At 43.9% G+C, this 14,409-nt stretch overlaps 2 protein-coding genes and 1 non-coding gene across 3 annotated transcripts in view; all 3 read left to right on the top strand.

Annotated features, from left to right (window-relative positions):
- Positions 1-3,191, top strand: part of UBN2 (ubinuclein 2) — an 85,416-nt gene extending 82,225 nt beyond the window's left edge. The window contains exon 15 of the mRNA XM_053925925.2: positions 703-3,191. Coding sequence (XP_053781900.1) covers positions 703-741 — 39 coding nt within the window. The 3' untranslated portion in view covers positions 742-3,191. The remainder of the gene's footprint in view (positions 1-702) is intronic.
- Positions 1-11,793, top strand: part of FMC1 (formation of mitochondrial complex V assembly factor 1 homolog) — a 394,222-nt gene extending 382,429 nt beyond the window's left edge. Inside the window, exons 2-3 of the mRNA XM_024555037.4 lie at positions 8,321-8,498; positions 11,499-11,793. Of these exons, the coding sequence (XP_024410805.1) occupies positions 8,361-8,498; positions 11,499-11,702 (342 nt within the window). The 5' untranslated portion in view covers positions 8,321-8,360 and the 3' untranslated portion in view covers positions 11,703-11,793. The remainder of the gene's footprint in view (positions 1-8,320; positions 8,499-11,498) is intronic.
- TRNAR-CCU (transfer RNA arginine (anticodon CCU)) lies at positions 7,709-7,781 on the top strand. The gene has a single exon. It is a non-coding gene; the product is annotated as a tRNA-Arg (tRNA).
- Positions 11,794-14,409: the final 2,616 nt, after the last annotated feature.

A 14,409-nucleotide genomic window follows, 5' to 3' on the forward strand; every position in this document is an offset into this window, starting at 1 on the left:
GGTGAGAACAGTGAGATATATATATATATATATATATATGTATATATATATATATATATTTTTTTTTCCCATTCCCAGCAACGAGGTCAATCATTGGGCGTTCCAACATTTTGCAAGAGTTTATGATCTGACCTCCCACCATGCTAATCTGAGACTTTTTTTCCTTATGACTGCAAATTAAAATCCAGACTCAAGGCCACCCGAAATCAGAAGATACCCTCAAAGCAAATGCTTTTAGTGCTCTCTTACCCATCGCTCCTCCTCTCTGACCTGCTGTTATTCTGGCTCCCTTTACTTCACTGTCAGCTCAGTCATACTTTGAAAAACTATTTTTGTGTGTTTGCTAAAATTTCACCCAGCACTCTAAGGTGTTTTATATATTGAGAGAGATTTCTCTGTACATTTAATCTCCCATAATGTTAAAAACAAAAGTCCTGCATATATTTTGTACAAAAATAATCACATCTATAAATAGATAATATGTAAGTATTAATGTGATTAATATAAAACTAGAATTGATCATTAACATATAAATATTGAATGGTTCTATATTAGCTGTATATTTACACTGTCCAGTTCAGACGTCACTGTCCCATGTCACCCCCAGTGCATCAGGTGTCCCGGTGAAGAACAGGAGTTCCATAAGGAGTAGGGGTTGGCAACAGGAATTCGTTTACTAAAACCGGACTCTTTCTGTGTCAGTTTCACCAGAAACCCCAAAGGCTGAGAACAAAACAATAGGTGCCCTGCCTGTCCACATTCTAAAGGGAGGAGGAGCTAGATCACCTTTGCACCACATGCCTAAGAGATTGTGAAACTGGAAAGCTCTAGCTCCCTACTGGGGAGGAGTAGCTCGGCCGCCACCTGCAGGCTGTACAAGAGTATGCTGGACGTTGTCCTTCTCCCCCAGCAGGAGAGGGTGGGGGTGCTTCCTCTTCACCTCATGCCCAATGGCGAGGGCACTTCCAGAGGACCATTTGGAGAGCTTGTCACATCTGTTGAGTTTCAGGGACATGGGGACTGGTAGTGTCTGACCCATTCCTCAAAGTCTAAAGATGGACTGTAGGTGGCTAGCTCCTTGAGAAGACAAGAAGAGAGAAGGCTGCATCTGCACCACCTGGCATTCTCAGTGTTCCTGAGTTCCTGTGGGCCTGATGTGCTTTCGAGAAAGGGAGCCAGCCTTGGCCAGTCTAACAAGGAATCCAGCCGAGGGAACACCTAGAGGAAAGAAATGACCTCAGTGGAGGGGAGGCTGCTGGAAACTAAGGGGCTGGGGCAGCAGTCCTAAGTAACTAGAGGAGGCATGGCCTACAAGGGAGCAACAGGTGAGCCATCCCCAGAGAGGGAGACACTCTGGACAGCTCACGACAAAGCGCCGATGAGAACAGCAGCAGCGTGGCAATCTGCTCCTCCCAGAGGACACAGACGCAGTTTGCAATGCTCCAGATCGAGTGAGGCCTTCCCTGTTCCTTCCCTCCCTGTAGCAGGGCAGCAGCGAGCAAGTGGGGAGGCCGTAGTGTGGCATAGAACTGACGCTGACCATGAACCCTATTCTCCCTTACAGTCCCAGGCTGGAAGAGGGGAGAAGTTTTAAATTAACTGACATGCAAAGTTTTGATAGGATACTGGATGAGACTTGCTAATACCTAGAAAAAGAGACTTTTTAAAATGAGGAGGAGGAGGGTAGCCCTTTGTTAACTAAGAGAGGCTGGAAAAGCTATCAGTTTCACCCAGACATACGAACAAGTCGTGGCAGCAGGTTTGTGGGGGCCCTGTGAGAAAACAAAGTTGCTGTGGATGCATGGCTAGTCCCGCGCGCGGGCTGCACCCGACGAGCAGAAGAGCAGAGCAGAGAGGTGGAGAGCTTGGCTGTGCCTGGCAGCCCTCACTGCCCACGTTTCATCCCCTGGCGGCCAGCCTCGGCGACAACAGGGAGGAGTTTAATGTTACACAGGCTGGAATTGTTTAAAACCAAAGAAAAAAGGCTAATTGTCCTGTTATTTCCTGGAAAAGCTGCGTGAACCACCCACGCTTTCATGCTGGAGAGAAAGAACCCGGAGGTTTGCAAGCAGCCGTGGTGAGAGGAATCAATTGCTCTCTGCTTGCATCCAGCAAGTCCTGTTTGTTAATGGTCACATTTACTCCAAGTCTTTTAACGCACTGCAGTTTATATGCTACAGGATGTCAGCAACAAGGTTAATTTGATTAAAAGACCTTTAAATAGCAGAAACTACTATGTAATGGGAAGTACCCGTGAAAATGCTGTAAACCATACAGATTGAGGGAATTTTGCTGCAAAGTATTTACAAGAGTTGTCAAACTTAAAAATTAATTACCTGTTTTTCTTACACAAAGCAGGCAAGTTTCTCATTGCATGGTGAGGCTATCGGGAGTATGCAGCTGTGCAATCTAAAGTCTGCTTTTTGGCAGCCAGCATTCATTCCCACATCCTTCTGTGCTACTCTGTGTTAGAGGAGCTGGAATTATGGAAACTACATTTCCCAAATGCCTTTGCCCTCAAGGTGATTTCTTTCTGCCAATGTATTTATGCGAGATTTCGTAGGTGGGAAGAAAAAGTGTCATTCATTACTTTTTCTCTGGCAGCACCTAGCAAAATGGGTTGGCCAAGGTGGACTCAAAATTCTGCTCTTGCCTCCTAGCCAGTGACCTCCTATCAGCCCCCATTTTGGTACCGAGGTGGGGAAGCAGCTCTGATCAGCAATGGAGGTTCCCTGCGTTTTTCTGATCTGGGTGACAGCAGCAGCCTGCTCATACTCTGAACGTCCAAACATTAATGGCAGTGTCCCCTAATTCCCGCAGTCCTTCTACTAGTGCCACGAGCACCTCGATGCCCGCCCATGGTTCCCTCCTGCTGGAAAGGCCTACGGGGGTTTCTCTTTCTGACGGAGCCCCGGTGGATACAGCTGCCTAGCTGATATTTTAAAAGAAGTGGATGTACTTAATGGGTCCCTCTAAGTTAAAAGTAATTTTTTAAATCTGTAAGTGAGGCATTAACTGCCTTTTTAAAAGAGACTCGTGATGAAATTTGAAAATGGATGTGTAGAAATATTTATTACTTTGTGGTTTTGTTGCCCAAAATAATGTGTTAAACTGAGATTTTCAAAATAATGAAACACTGAATTACATTGTTTTCAATAAAATAAACAGTAATAATCTTTACTGAGAGAAATTACGACTTTTTTTTACTGTTAATAAATAAAAATATTTTCAAAATATTGTGTATTTCATTTTTAAAGCATTTTCATTTCTATTTTGTGTATGGTTTAAATGTACATACTATATTAATTCAGTAGTACATGTATGTGATTTAAAAATAAACACAAATGCTGTGGACACAATGAGAAAAGGTTACACATCACTGCTTTAGGACACGCGTCGCGGCTGATGGTGAGGAGTGCCTGCAGATGTGTGTACTCTCACGTACACCCTCTGTGACTAGTTCTGGCTCTTTCCCACCAAAATTTCCCCTGAAATCCCATGTGCGTGGCCAGGTGGCCAGTCACTGCTGTAGTTGCAGAGTTAAGACTGGACGTCATGGGGTCTGTTTCCACGTTTCACGGGGTATAGAGAGCTTGTCCCCAAACAACTCTTTTACCTTCAGAGTGCCTGAAGGACAGAATAGTGGTGGCCTCACAATGGCTGCGGAGTGGGGATGGGGCCTCCCTACCCAACAGTGTGGATGGACACTGCCCCCGCCCAGCACTTGAACGCGCATCCGCTGAAGATGCCCTCACGTCATTTGAGTCTCTGCTCAAATGTCACAGCATCAGTAAGGACCTCCCTGCAGACAGGTCCTTACTGAGAGCAGCAGGTCCCAATTCCCTGCCCCCAGCTTTATTGTTCTCCGTAGCATTTAATCACCATTTGACAAATTTTGTTTTACTTGTTTGATTGTTCACCTATCTAGAATGGAAGCTTCATGAGTGTAGGAAGTTGTACTATTTTTGTGTTCCGGCATCATGGAAAGTGCCTGACTCAGCAGAAAATCAGTTAAAATTCACTGAATGATAAAATATTTGCTTTGCCAGCCTCCCTCGACTATTACATGGGAACATGACCCTGGCCATGCTAATGAGAAGTGCTCGCCCCAGAACTTGACTCTTAGGTAGTGACTTAATCCATTCTGGCACAGCTGGAAGGACAAGCCAGCTCTAGGCAGTGTCCTGGAACAGCAGCCTTGGTGTCAGTGTCCAGGCCTTGTCCAGTGTCACTGTGTCAGCCTTGCAAGCTGTAGTGACTGTGCCTGGTGATACTTTTACTGGAGCATATCTAGGGCAGGATTTGGGGTGAGGTTCTTGGCTATATAGTTTCTAAGCCTGATTTCTACTAGCCTTACTAGGACATGCTGAGCATCATCACCCAGCATTTTTTAAATTAAAATTCCTTTTCTGGCCTTGGCTGGTGTGGCTCAGTGGATTGAGTGCCAGCCTGTGAGCCGAAAGGTTGCTGGTTTGGTTCACGGTCAGGGCACAAGTTTGGGTTGCGGGCCAGGTCCCCAGTTGAGGGCGTGTGAGAGGCAACTAATCAATACATGTTTCTCACATCTGTTTCTCTCCCTCTTTCTCCCTTCCCCTTTCTCTAAAAGTAAATAAATGAAATCTTTAAAAAAATTCCGTTACTGCTAGAAAACTTTTTTTTGTCTTTAAATAGGCTTTGAGCACGTTATTTCTCCCTGGAATACACCCACGCCTTTCCCCCTTTCTTTTTCCTAAGCTCCAAGGGCCCTTCTTTTGCCTTTGTAACTCATTTCCAGAGCGCATGCAGCCCAGCTGGCTCACCTTCTGTACCTCTGGGACTTTCTAAGTAAACTTTCTCTTATAATTTGGGTGGGGGGAGGGAAAGGCTTTGAGTTAGACTGCATGGGGTTAAAGAGCAGCTTCCCATAGTCCAGCTGGCTAAACCATGAAACTACTCAGAGATTGCTCCCACATTTGTTTTACTTTTCAGTTTATTGGGGTGACACTGGTTGACAAAATTATAGTTTTCAGGTGCTCAATTCTGTAACACATCATCTGTATGCACTGTGTGTTCACCACCCCCCACTTTTGTAAGTGGGTAAAATCAGAGTGCTACCTCCCAGGATTGTGGTGAAGGTCAAATGAGTAAAACACCCTGTTTTTGACCTGTTTACAGGTCAAACCTGTAAAACACCCTGGGACGTGGTTCGCACACTTGCCAACCTGAGTTACAGAAGGCCAACAGAGGTGTTTTTGACAAAGTGTTATTTCTACCTGGCTGCTAACACTTAAAACTTACGGCATTTCAAAAAGCATTCTGGATTTACAACTTCTCTCAAAAAATCAAAAGCTTGCCCTGGCTAGTGTGGCTCAGTGGATTGAGCACCAGCCTGCAAAAATAAAAGGTCTCTGGTTCAGTTCCCTGTCAGGGTGCTTGGCTGGGTTGCAGGCCAGGTCCCCTCGGGGCATGTGAGAGGCAACCAATTAGTGTTTCCCTCCCTCTCTCCCTCACCTCCCTTCTCTGTGAAAATAAATAAAATCTTTAAAAAAATCCAAAGCTCTGGGACTACACTCCTACTTTGCAACAATGAGATTGTGCTGAAGAGTCTGCTCTTTTAGAGGAAGTAGGAACCCACCTGACCTGATTGATTCATATGTTACTGCTTGGTCTCTACTGTAGGGTTTGAGTTTGTAACCCTGCACTAGGAATTCAAAGATTTCCTAAGGCTGCAAAATTTAAGTTTGGCTAAACTGTCTCTAAGAAACTGATTTGGTTTTGGTTGATGCATATTAATTCCAAAACACAGTTCAATTATTCCTAAACAACAGTCTTTTATTATCTTGAATGTTTTTTTGTTTTGACTGCATTTAGCTGGGCAGTTCTCTGCTCCACATGATGATGGCTAAGACTGCAGTCATCTGGGGGTGACAGAGGATTGGGACATTCAAGACGGTTCCCTGAGCCCAGGCTGGTGTGGCTCAGGGAACTGAGTGCCAGCCTGCGAACCAAAAGGCCACTGGTTCCCATTCCCAGGCAAGGGCATATTCCATGGGTTGAGGGCCAGGTCCCCAGTGGGGGGCATGCAAGAGGCAACCTATCCATGTATATCTAGCACATCGATGTTTCTCTCCCCTTTCTCACTCCCTTCCCCTCTCTCTAAAGCAAATAAAATCTTAAAAAAACAAAAAAAGATGGTTCACTCCCAAAATTCAAAATTACTTTTTATTGCGTCTTACCACAACAGATCAACAGCTATTGAAGACCCACTGCCTATAAATTCTCCTACTTACTCAGAGCTGGCTTAAATTCACTACATCTTATTTCTAACCAATTTTTATTAAGAAGAAAAACCGATAGTATTCTCCCTAACCCCTTATGCATATTTGCCTTTAAAAATCAGATACTTGTAAAAATACTAAAAACATTAAAATCAGATACTTAGAAATAACAGTTTGACAAAATATTTACGAGTGTAACAGGGAGAGATTCATTCACATTAAGTCACTAGTTTCCTCTTCTGCTGATTCTGGAAGTGTCAGGATTCCAGCCAAAATATGAAAGGTTACATAAAGCTGGCCACAGCTGGAGCTGGTGGGCTCCGGCTGGGGACCTAGGAAAGACCTGTTCGAGGGGGAATTCCTGAGTCTGAGCAGTCGCTTCTTGGCTCAGGTGGGAGATGATGCAGTTGAGACGTAGGTAACATAGCTGTAAAAGGTAAAATTATACAGGTAATTATCTAGAGAAGCCCAGAGGAGTCACTTTAACTTAACCACAACGGCCTGGAGAAGTGTCTGACCTAGACCTCCCAAGGAAACTTGAAGTCCAAAAGGTAAACAGAAATATTAATACAAACGGTTTTCAGGCAGAAACAGTTAACGAGTGTGGGGAGGAAGACAATGAAAGAAGCTCAGACAGCTGAAGGACATGGGGAGAGGACACAACACTGAGCGTTGAAGGTTGAAATAAGGGTCAGTTTAGACAGGGTCCAGTAGTCTGAACTTTATATTACGGGCACTGGGGAGCACCTACGAGACTGTCATCCGGGTTAAGTGGCTGACTCTTAAAGAAGTGACTTATCCAAGTTATACATTTAGGGACAGAACCAGAAAATAACTCCTAATTATTTCCAACTAGCTAATTCCTAATGCACTAAATTCCCCGTTGTCTCAAGTTTATTACTGAACCGCCAATTCTTAAGACGAGGTATGCATTTCTACCTCAACACTGGCTTTGCGGAAATGGCCTCAGCCCTTCAACCGGAAACAGAAAATGACCGCTGCGAACGCCACCTAACGGTGGGCTAGTAGCAAAGTAAGTCCGAAAGGCCGCAACACCGGAAGGGGCCGGCTGTTTCCGGTGAAAAACCCGACCGAGTACAGTCCTAGAAGGGCGAGTCTCGGAGATTCGGCCAGTATGCCCAGCGTGCTCGGCTCCGCGACGTCGCAAGCCTGCTTCTGCGCAGGCGCGGGGACAACCACGCAAGCAAATGCGTATGCAAAACCGTGCGCGCGCCCGTTTTCCGTTCGGCGCCACGGTGCTGTTCCAGGATAAAGCGTTTGGAGATGTAACGCAGCCTTTTGTTCTCTTAACTACAACTCCCAGCATGCTTCGTCTCTCATGTTGGTACTAGGTGTGGTGTCCCAGGATAGGTTAAAAAGAAATCTTGGTTAAAATGACGTACCAAAGAAGAAAAAGTTGAATACGTTGCCTAAGGATACTGTTCGCAGAAGCCCCAGTGGCCTAATGGATAAGGCATTGGCCTCCTAAGCCAGGGATTGTGGGTTCGAGTCCCATCTGGGGTGATCAGTATTTTTTCTTCCCGTTACTTTTCTTTTCAAAAAACAATTGGAAAGACGTGCCAAGTTAACTTTACTTTAAAAAAATGTTAAGTGTACGTGTAGCTTTTCTAGTGTTAGGTTATAATTTACGAGCATAAGCACACTCCATTCTCTCTCTCTGATTTTTGGAAGTCAATACGTTGAATTTTGTTATCCCATCTAAAAATAATGTTTTCGGCGTGTTGTTTCAGATCGATTCCCGCCAGCCTTTCATTACTCGAGGCTCAAGAGGTCATCAGCTAATGGCATCTTAAATGCAATCAAGAAAGGACCTTCCCCTCGACTGCCTTTTTTTCTAGCTCGTCAGTAACCCTCGGCTTCCCTTTGCTTTTCCCTTAACTCCTTACGGCTCTGCTCGGCGTTTGATTAATAAGGCTCCGCAGAGAAGGGAAGTGAGACTTTCCACTGTTTTGCAACCCAGGAGGGGAGCCGTTAGTGTGGGTCCGACCGTACCATTACGCGGCTGGGCTTGGGGGTGAGGGAATTAGAAGGGCGTAGGGCGCCGTAGGGCGCCGTAGGGCGCCAGGCTCGGAGCGCAGGGAAATGGCGGCCCTCGGGTCCCCGGCGCGCACTTTGCGAGGACTTCTACGGGAGCTGCGCTACATGAACGCAGCCACTGGTCGACCCTATCGCGACACCGCGGCCTATCGGTATCTTGTGAAGGCTTTCCGTGCACACCGGGTACGGAAGCCTCTCTCCGGGATGGGAGGGCGAGTACGGAATGGGCGGGCGAAGAGAGCGCCAAGCCACGGCGCCTGCAGGTCTTGGGCCGACCCTCCCACCCAAAGCGATTCAGGCCAAACTCCCAGGCCCTCGTGGTCCACGGCCTTAGCCAGGGGGCTGACCCAGGACGCGCGGGAGAGTGCAGTCGCCCGGGGGTGGAGCCGTTTCCGAGGATTTCATTGGCTGTCTTTTGCACAAACCATGGGTGGGGGGGGAGTCGGATAGGGAAATGAGGAAATACAGGGCGGAAAGGTGTGTGTACGTGGTGGACTAGTGTAGGGTCACCTCCCACAGGATCTATCCACTCTACCTTCCCTAGTAAAGCTATTCTCAAAAGCAATTTTTGAGGCAGAAAGAAAAACTAATAATGTGTGGAATATAGGGAGCTTCCTGAAGAGCAGGAACTGTTTTACTTACATTCAACCTTCTACACCACTTTTAAAAATGGTGCCTTGTAGAGCAGAACTAGAAACTTGAAATGAGGTTGTACTGTCAGTTATGACCTTAACGTGATATACGACGTTACATTTTTCCTTCTGTAGCTGATAGAAACATATGGGAAGCCATCCTTGAGAAATTCCTTTGTGAAATCCACATGCCATATCTCTCTTAGGCAAGAGCAGTAGAAGATTGTATCATTTTTTAAATGGGCAACTGAGACCGAGGGACAGTGACCCTTTAAGCGACATGTGTAAGAGCAGCTCAAATCTAGGTTGCCTGGTTCCCATATGAGTCTTCCATCAATGACTGCCTTTAAGTTAGGTGTCTAACTTGAGAGAGGCTGAAACCTATCTCAGAAATAATACATTGGAGAGTCATCTTGCTTGGGCACTACAGAAGGAAACTCACGGTCCTTTGAACAGTGGAGGAAAAGGGAGAACCATCAACCTAAATGTTGAATTCCTGAGCCATGGAAGTTAGAATACAAAATATTAGAACTAAAATTCAGCTGAGCGTTAAAAGGCCACAATGTTAGGGACTTCTAGGAACTTGGCTAAAAAGGAATTAAATGCACAAGGGGCCTGTCTAATAACAAGTTTACAGTCTACCTGAGGATCATCCTTCTGACCAAGCACTTAGAATAAGTAAGTGCTTAGGCAGGAGACAACAGGGATTCCTGGTATACAGAAGGAGAAGGCTTTCAGAAGGTAATTCATTAAGCAGGGACTTAAGGATAAATTGGAGTTAGCAAGCAAACGGGGACTGGAAAAATGAGGTCCGAGCTGAAAGAAGCTGCACAACTGAGAGTCTGGAGGTGAAAACTGACGGCTGAGAATGGCCAAAGCCTAGGGTGTGATTGGTGAAGTGGAGGAAGATGAGGTAGATTGGAGGTCATTCTAAGGTTTTTAAGAAGGTGACATGTTTATAGTTGTCCCCTATGGAAGCATTATTACTATCCTTGAGAGGTTTGGTAATAGCTGTAAAATTCCTTGGCAATAAATCAGAAATTCGTGCTATAAATTCCAGAAACACCGCTCTGTGGAATGCGCACAAGGATATGGGGAATGGTTTCTATTTCCTGCTGGCTCAGAGCTAACGAAATAGACATCTATGCCCATTGTGTCTACCTGTTCCCTAGGCTGAAGGAGTTCTACTGGGGAGAAACCTCCTCTTTCTCCTTAGGGAAAATACAATTTTCTATTTCATTTTATCTCTTTTGATTCCTTTTCTATGTTATAGTCTTGATTGATCCTTCTCTCCAGACTCCTTGTGATTCAGGCCTAGCTAAATCAAGAACAGTATTCTCTTGTGCTATAATAACGTAGAATTCCTGTTTCAGATCCTATCAGTTTAGGTTTATATACCAAGTGCATATTACCCTTTGTTGATTTTTGACATTGGTGTTGATCTCATAAATGTGTAATTATAAAAAGTTAAATCGATTAAAGCAGATGAATTCTATTTTTGAGCAGCACTTGAGTGGCATTTTCACATATGTGATCTGCAGATCTTACTTAAACCACACTTTGATTTTCAGATTTTAACCCTAGATATTTAAATAAAGAAAGGGGATTCGGGGGTTCGGCTGGGGTGGGGTGGAGGGATGGGGAGAAAAGGCAAACATTGTAATTGAATAACAATAAAAATTAAAAAAAAAAAAGAAAAAGAAAGGGGATTCCGTAGGCAGTGGTGCCAGGTTAGTCCACACTGGACAGGCCCCTTAAGTCCCTGAGGCTGTGCACGCATCTCCATCTCTGTCTTCCCGCCCGCCCCTTTCTCACAGCCACAGAGCACAAAACTGGTCAGGTGAAGGGCAGTGGACTAGCTTCCTTCATCTGGAAATTCATTATGAGGAAGCCGACTGACTTTAAAGTCACTGAGGACTTCAGAGTGGCTCTGAAGTTTCCATCTTTGAGGGTCATCAGAACCCAGATTTTCCAGATGGACAAGTACACTGTGGGAGTAAGAGTGACATGAATGTATGCATATTACTTTTAGACGTGAAAACTTCATTTTGTTATCGAGGACAAAGCTATTGTTTTAGACAAAATAAGTTTTAAATTTTCTTTGACGTGAAAGGCATATGCCACATGAAGCAAAGTCCACAGTCGTAGAAGAAGCAGCCCTTTATTTGAAGGGGATAAAGTTCTACATTACATTTCTGAGGTGACATGAATGATCCCACTTCTGTCATTACATAACCACCCAGCCTCTCTGGGCTTTAGTTTCCTCATTTGTAAAATGAGAGTTGAAACTAGATGACTTCCTTCCAGTATTAAAACATGTGCTCATTCAATGAAACACCTCAGTGAAACTTTGTAAAACTCTTCTTCAGTTAACTGGAGGTCAGCTTTCCTAATCACCAATTACAGAGTTCCTCTATATATGTATTAAGTGTACACATATACATGTTTGTATTTCCTTTTCAATTTTATTTCTCTAGAATGTTTATTAAATCTTACTTTGAAGCCTTTTGCTGGGCTGTGGATAGAGGACCTGACTTTGCTACTTCTCTAGGTCACCAGTGAGAAGCTGTGCAGGGCCCAACACGAGCTTCATTTCCAAGCTGCCACCTACCTCTGCCTCCTGCGCAGCACCCGTGAACACGTGGCCCTCCACCAGGAATTTCATGGCAAGGGTGAGCGCTCCGTGGAGGAGTCAGCTGGCTTGGTGGGTCTCAAGTTGCCCCAGCAGCCCGGAGGGAAGGGCTGGGAGCCATGAAAATGGAGAAATTCCTCGGATGCTGCCCTCATACAAGAATTTAATTATTTCTATCATTATGTATTTATCATTAAATTTTTTTTAAAGTTTAGGGATATTCTCCGTAATTTTGTTGGCCAAGTGTTTCTTAAGGAGGTTTCATCTTTACTCTCAGTGAATTCATTGAACTTCTTACAGCAGGCTGACAGATGTTCTGGATTTCCTTTTTTAAAACTCTTCATTAGTGTCCTTATTTTAAAGTAATACAAGCCTATTGGTAAGGAATTCAAATGGTACAGACATACATGAAAGCCCTCTTTTCTTTTTTAAAGATTTACTTTCAGAGAGAGGAGAAGGGAGGGAGAAAGAGAGGGAGGGAAACATCAGTGTGGGAGAGGAACATCGATTGGTTGCCTCTTGTACATGCCTAACCCACAACCCAGGCAAGTGCCCTGACCAGGAATTGAAAGCTGGATGACGCCCAACCAACTGAGCCACCACTGGTCAGGGCAAAGCCCGCTTTTCTTTCCCTTTGTCTCTCCCTCCCCCCATTCCCATTCCCAGGGGGTACCTATTAGTAATAGTTTGGTGTGCATCTTTCCAAATACTTCCTATACATATACAAACATAAAATTACACATATGTACTTTATTAGAAGTATACTAATATCCTGGTAGGAAACAGGTAAGCACACTCAAATGGGGTTACTGAGGAGAGTTGATGAGATACATAAAGATGTCGCCTGAATTCAGGTCAACAGGATGGGCTAACAACAGTGGGGTGCTATTGTGGGGTGGGCAAAAGTAGGCTAATAATAATACAGTAATAAATAAAATCAATAAAACAATTACAAAGGACATATGGACAACAACAAGGGGGGATGGGTGGGGGGAAAAGGCAGAAAACTACTTGAACAACAATCAATCAATCAATAAAAAAAAAAACTTCCATGTACTTCCAACTGTAAACCCACTTTTGCTTACCCCTGTATTACCTCCCTTGGCCTGACAGAGGTGACTGTTACATGTAAGATCATGGACACCACCAAAATGCAGGCCTCAGGGAGGGGGAGGAGGAACACACTGATTTCTCTCCCCTTCTGCCTTCTAATCTTCACGTCAGATTGCTCTTCCTCTTGAATTTTCTATCAGAATGAAGGGCTCTACCATGAACGTGGCCAACCAAGTAGAAAACTGGGTCTTCATTCCGCATTCCCCTCTTCTCTGTCCACATCCAGTCAGCTGGCAATTGCCCTTCTGCAGTGGCTCTGACATCCTCCCCCTCAGTCTTCACTGACTGTCCCAGTTCAGACAGTGATAACCTTTTGGAGTATTAAACTAGTCTCCTAAATGGCCCCCTTGCTTCTAACATCCTGAGTTCCTCAAATGAAAATTTTTCTGTAAACTACCAACAGTTCTTTATCTGTGTCCTTTGTGGTGTATGTCAGAGTCTTCTGGTATTATAATTGTAGACATGTATTACATAACCTTTTTTTTCCTGGACTGTATGGTTCTTAAGAGTAAGGATCACATGTCATTCATTTCTGTTGTCTCGAAAGCACCTGCTACAGTGACTTAAACATAGTATTCAATCATTGTTTCAAATGCATGGCTCATATAGGTCTGCTCATTAGAAGTAGTACAGTCCGAACAGAACTATTTATAAAGCACTGCACCACCTCTTCTAAATTACCATCAAAATAATAGTATTAAGAGGTCAAACAGCATTTATTCAATTAAACAGATCACACTAGAAATGTTTTTTTTCTTTTTAATCCTCACTTGAGGATATGTTTATAGATTTTAGAGAGAGAGAGGGAGGGAGTTGGGGAGGGAGAGAAACATCGTTGTAAGGCAGAAACTGATCAGTTGCCTTTCAAATGTGTCCCCACAGGGGACTGAACCAACAACCTAGGTGTGTTCCCTGACCTGGAATTGAACCCACAACCTTTTTTTGGTGTATGGGACAAGGCGAAACTATAAATGTTTAACATACTTCTCTTCCCCGTTTTGTTTCATTGACATGGTATTGGGTTGGCCAAAAAATCTGTTACCTTTTTTCTTTAAAATAAAAGACACATTTTCCTTTTTCACAAATAACTATTGATTTGGATATTTTGAGTATGTTGGCTATCTCCTGCTATTGGCTTCTAGTGGGTAGAGGCCAGGGGTGCTGCTCAATACCTTCCAAAGCGTAAGAAGCCCTACAGCAAAGAATTATTTGGCTAAAATGTCAATAGTACCCAGAAACTCCGCAAACCATTTTGACATGTTTGATCCATCACAGCACCTTCTCCATACACTGCACAAATCTTTTTTTATGTTTCAGTTGCCTTTTTACCTTTCTTGAAATACAGCATAATGTCAAAAATGCTGCATATTTTCTTCCATCTTCAATATTAAAATGGCCACACAAAATTTCACCAATTTTGATGTTTTTAAAAAATGCACATTGACATGACAGCTGTCACAATATAATCTAACAAAATTGTTTTGAATGAAGTTAAAGACAACTAAGCGTTACTAGAACCACTGCAAAAAAAACATGATGGACTTTTTGGCCCACCCAATATATTACCCAAACATATTTTGCTAAAAAACAGGAAGCAAAAGGATTAGGATAGGTGGGTATTTTCATTTTTTTGTTGTTATTATATAGGCAATAAATAACATTTTATAGAAAGCAAATGGTGGCCGAACTGCCTAACAAGTTAAGAAATATTTATTAT

This window comes from Desmodus rotundus, chromosome 6 (genome assembly GCF_022682495.2).
Source record: "Desmodus rotundus isolate HL8 chromosome 6, HLdesRot8A.1, whole genome shotgun sequence".
Lineage (NCBI taxonomy): Eukaryota > Metazoa > Chordata > Mammalia > Chiroptera > Phyllostomidae > Desmodus > Desmodus rotundus.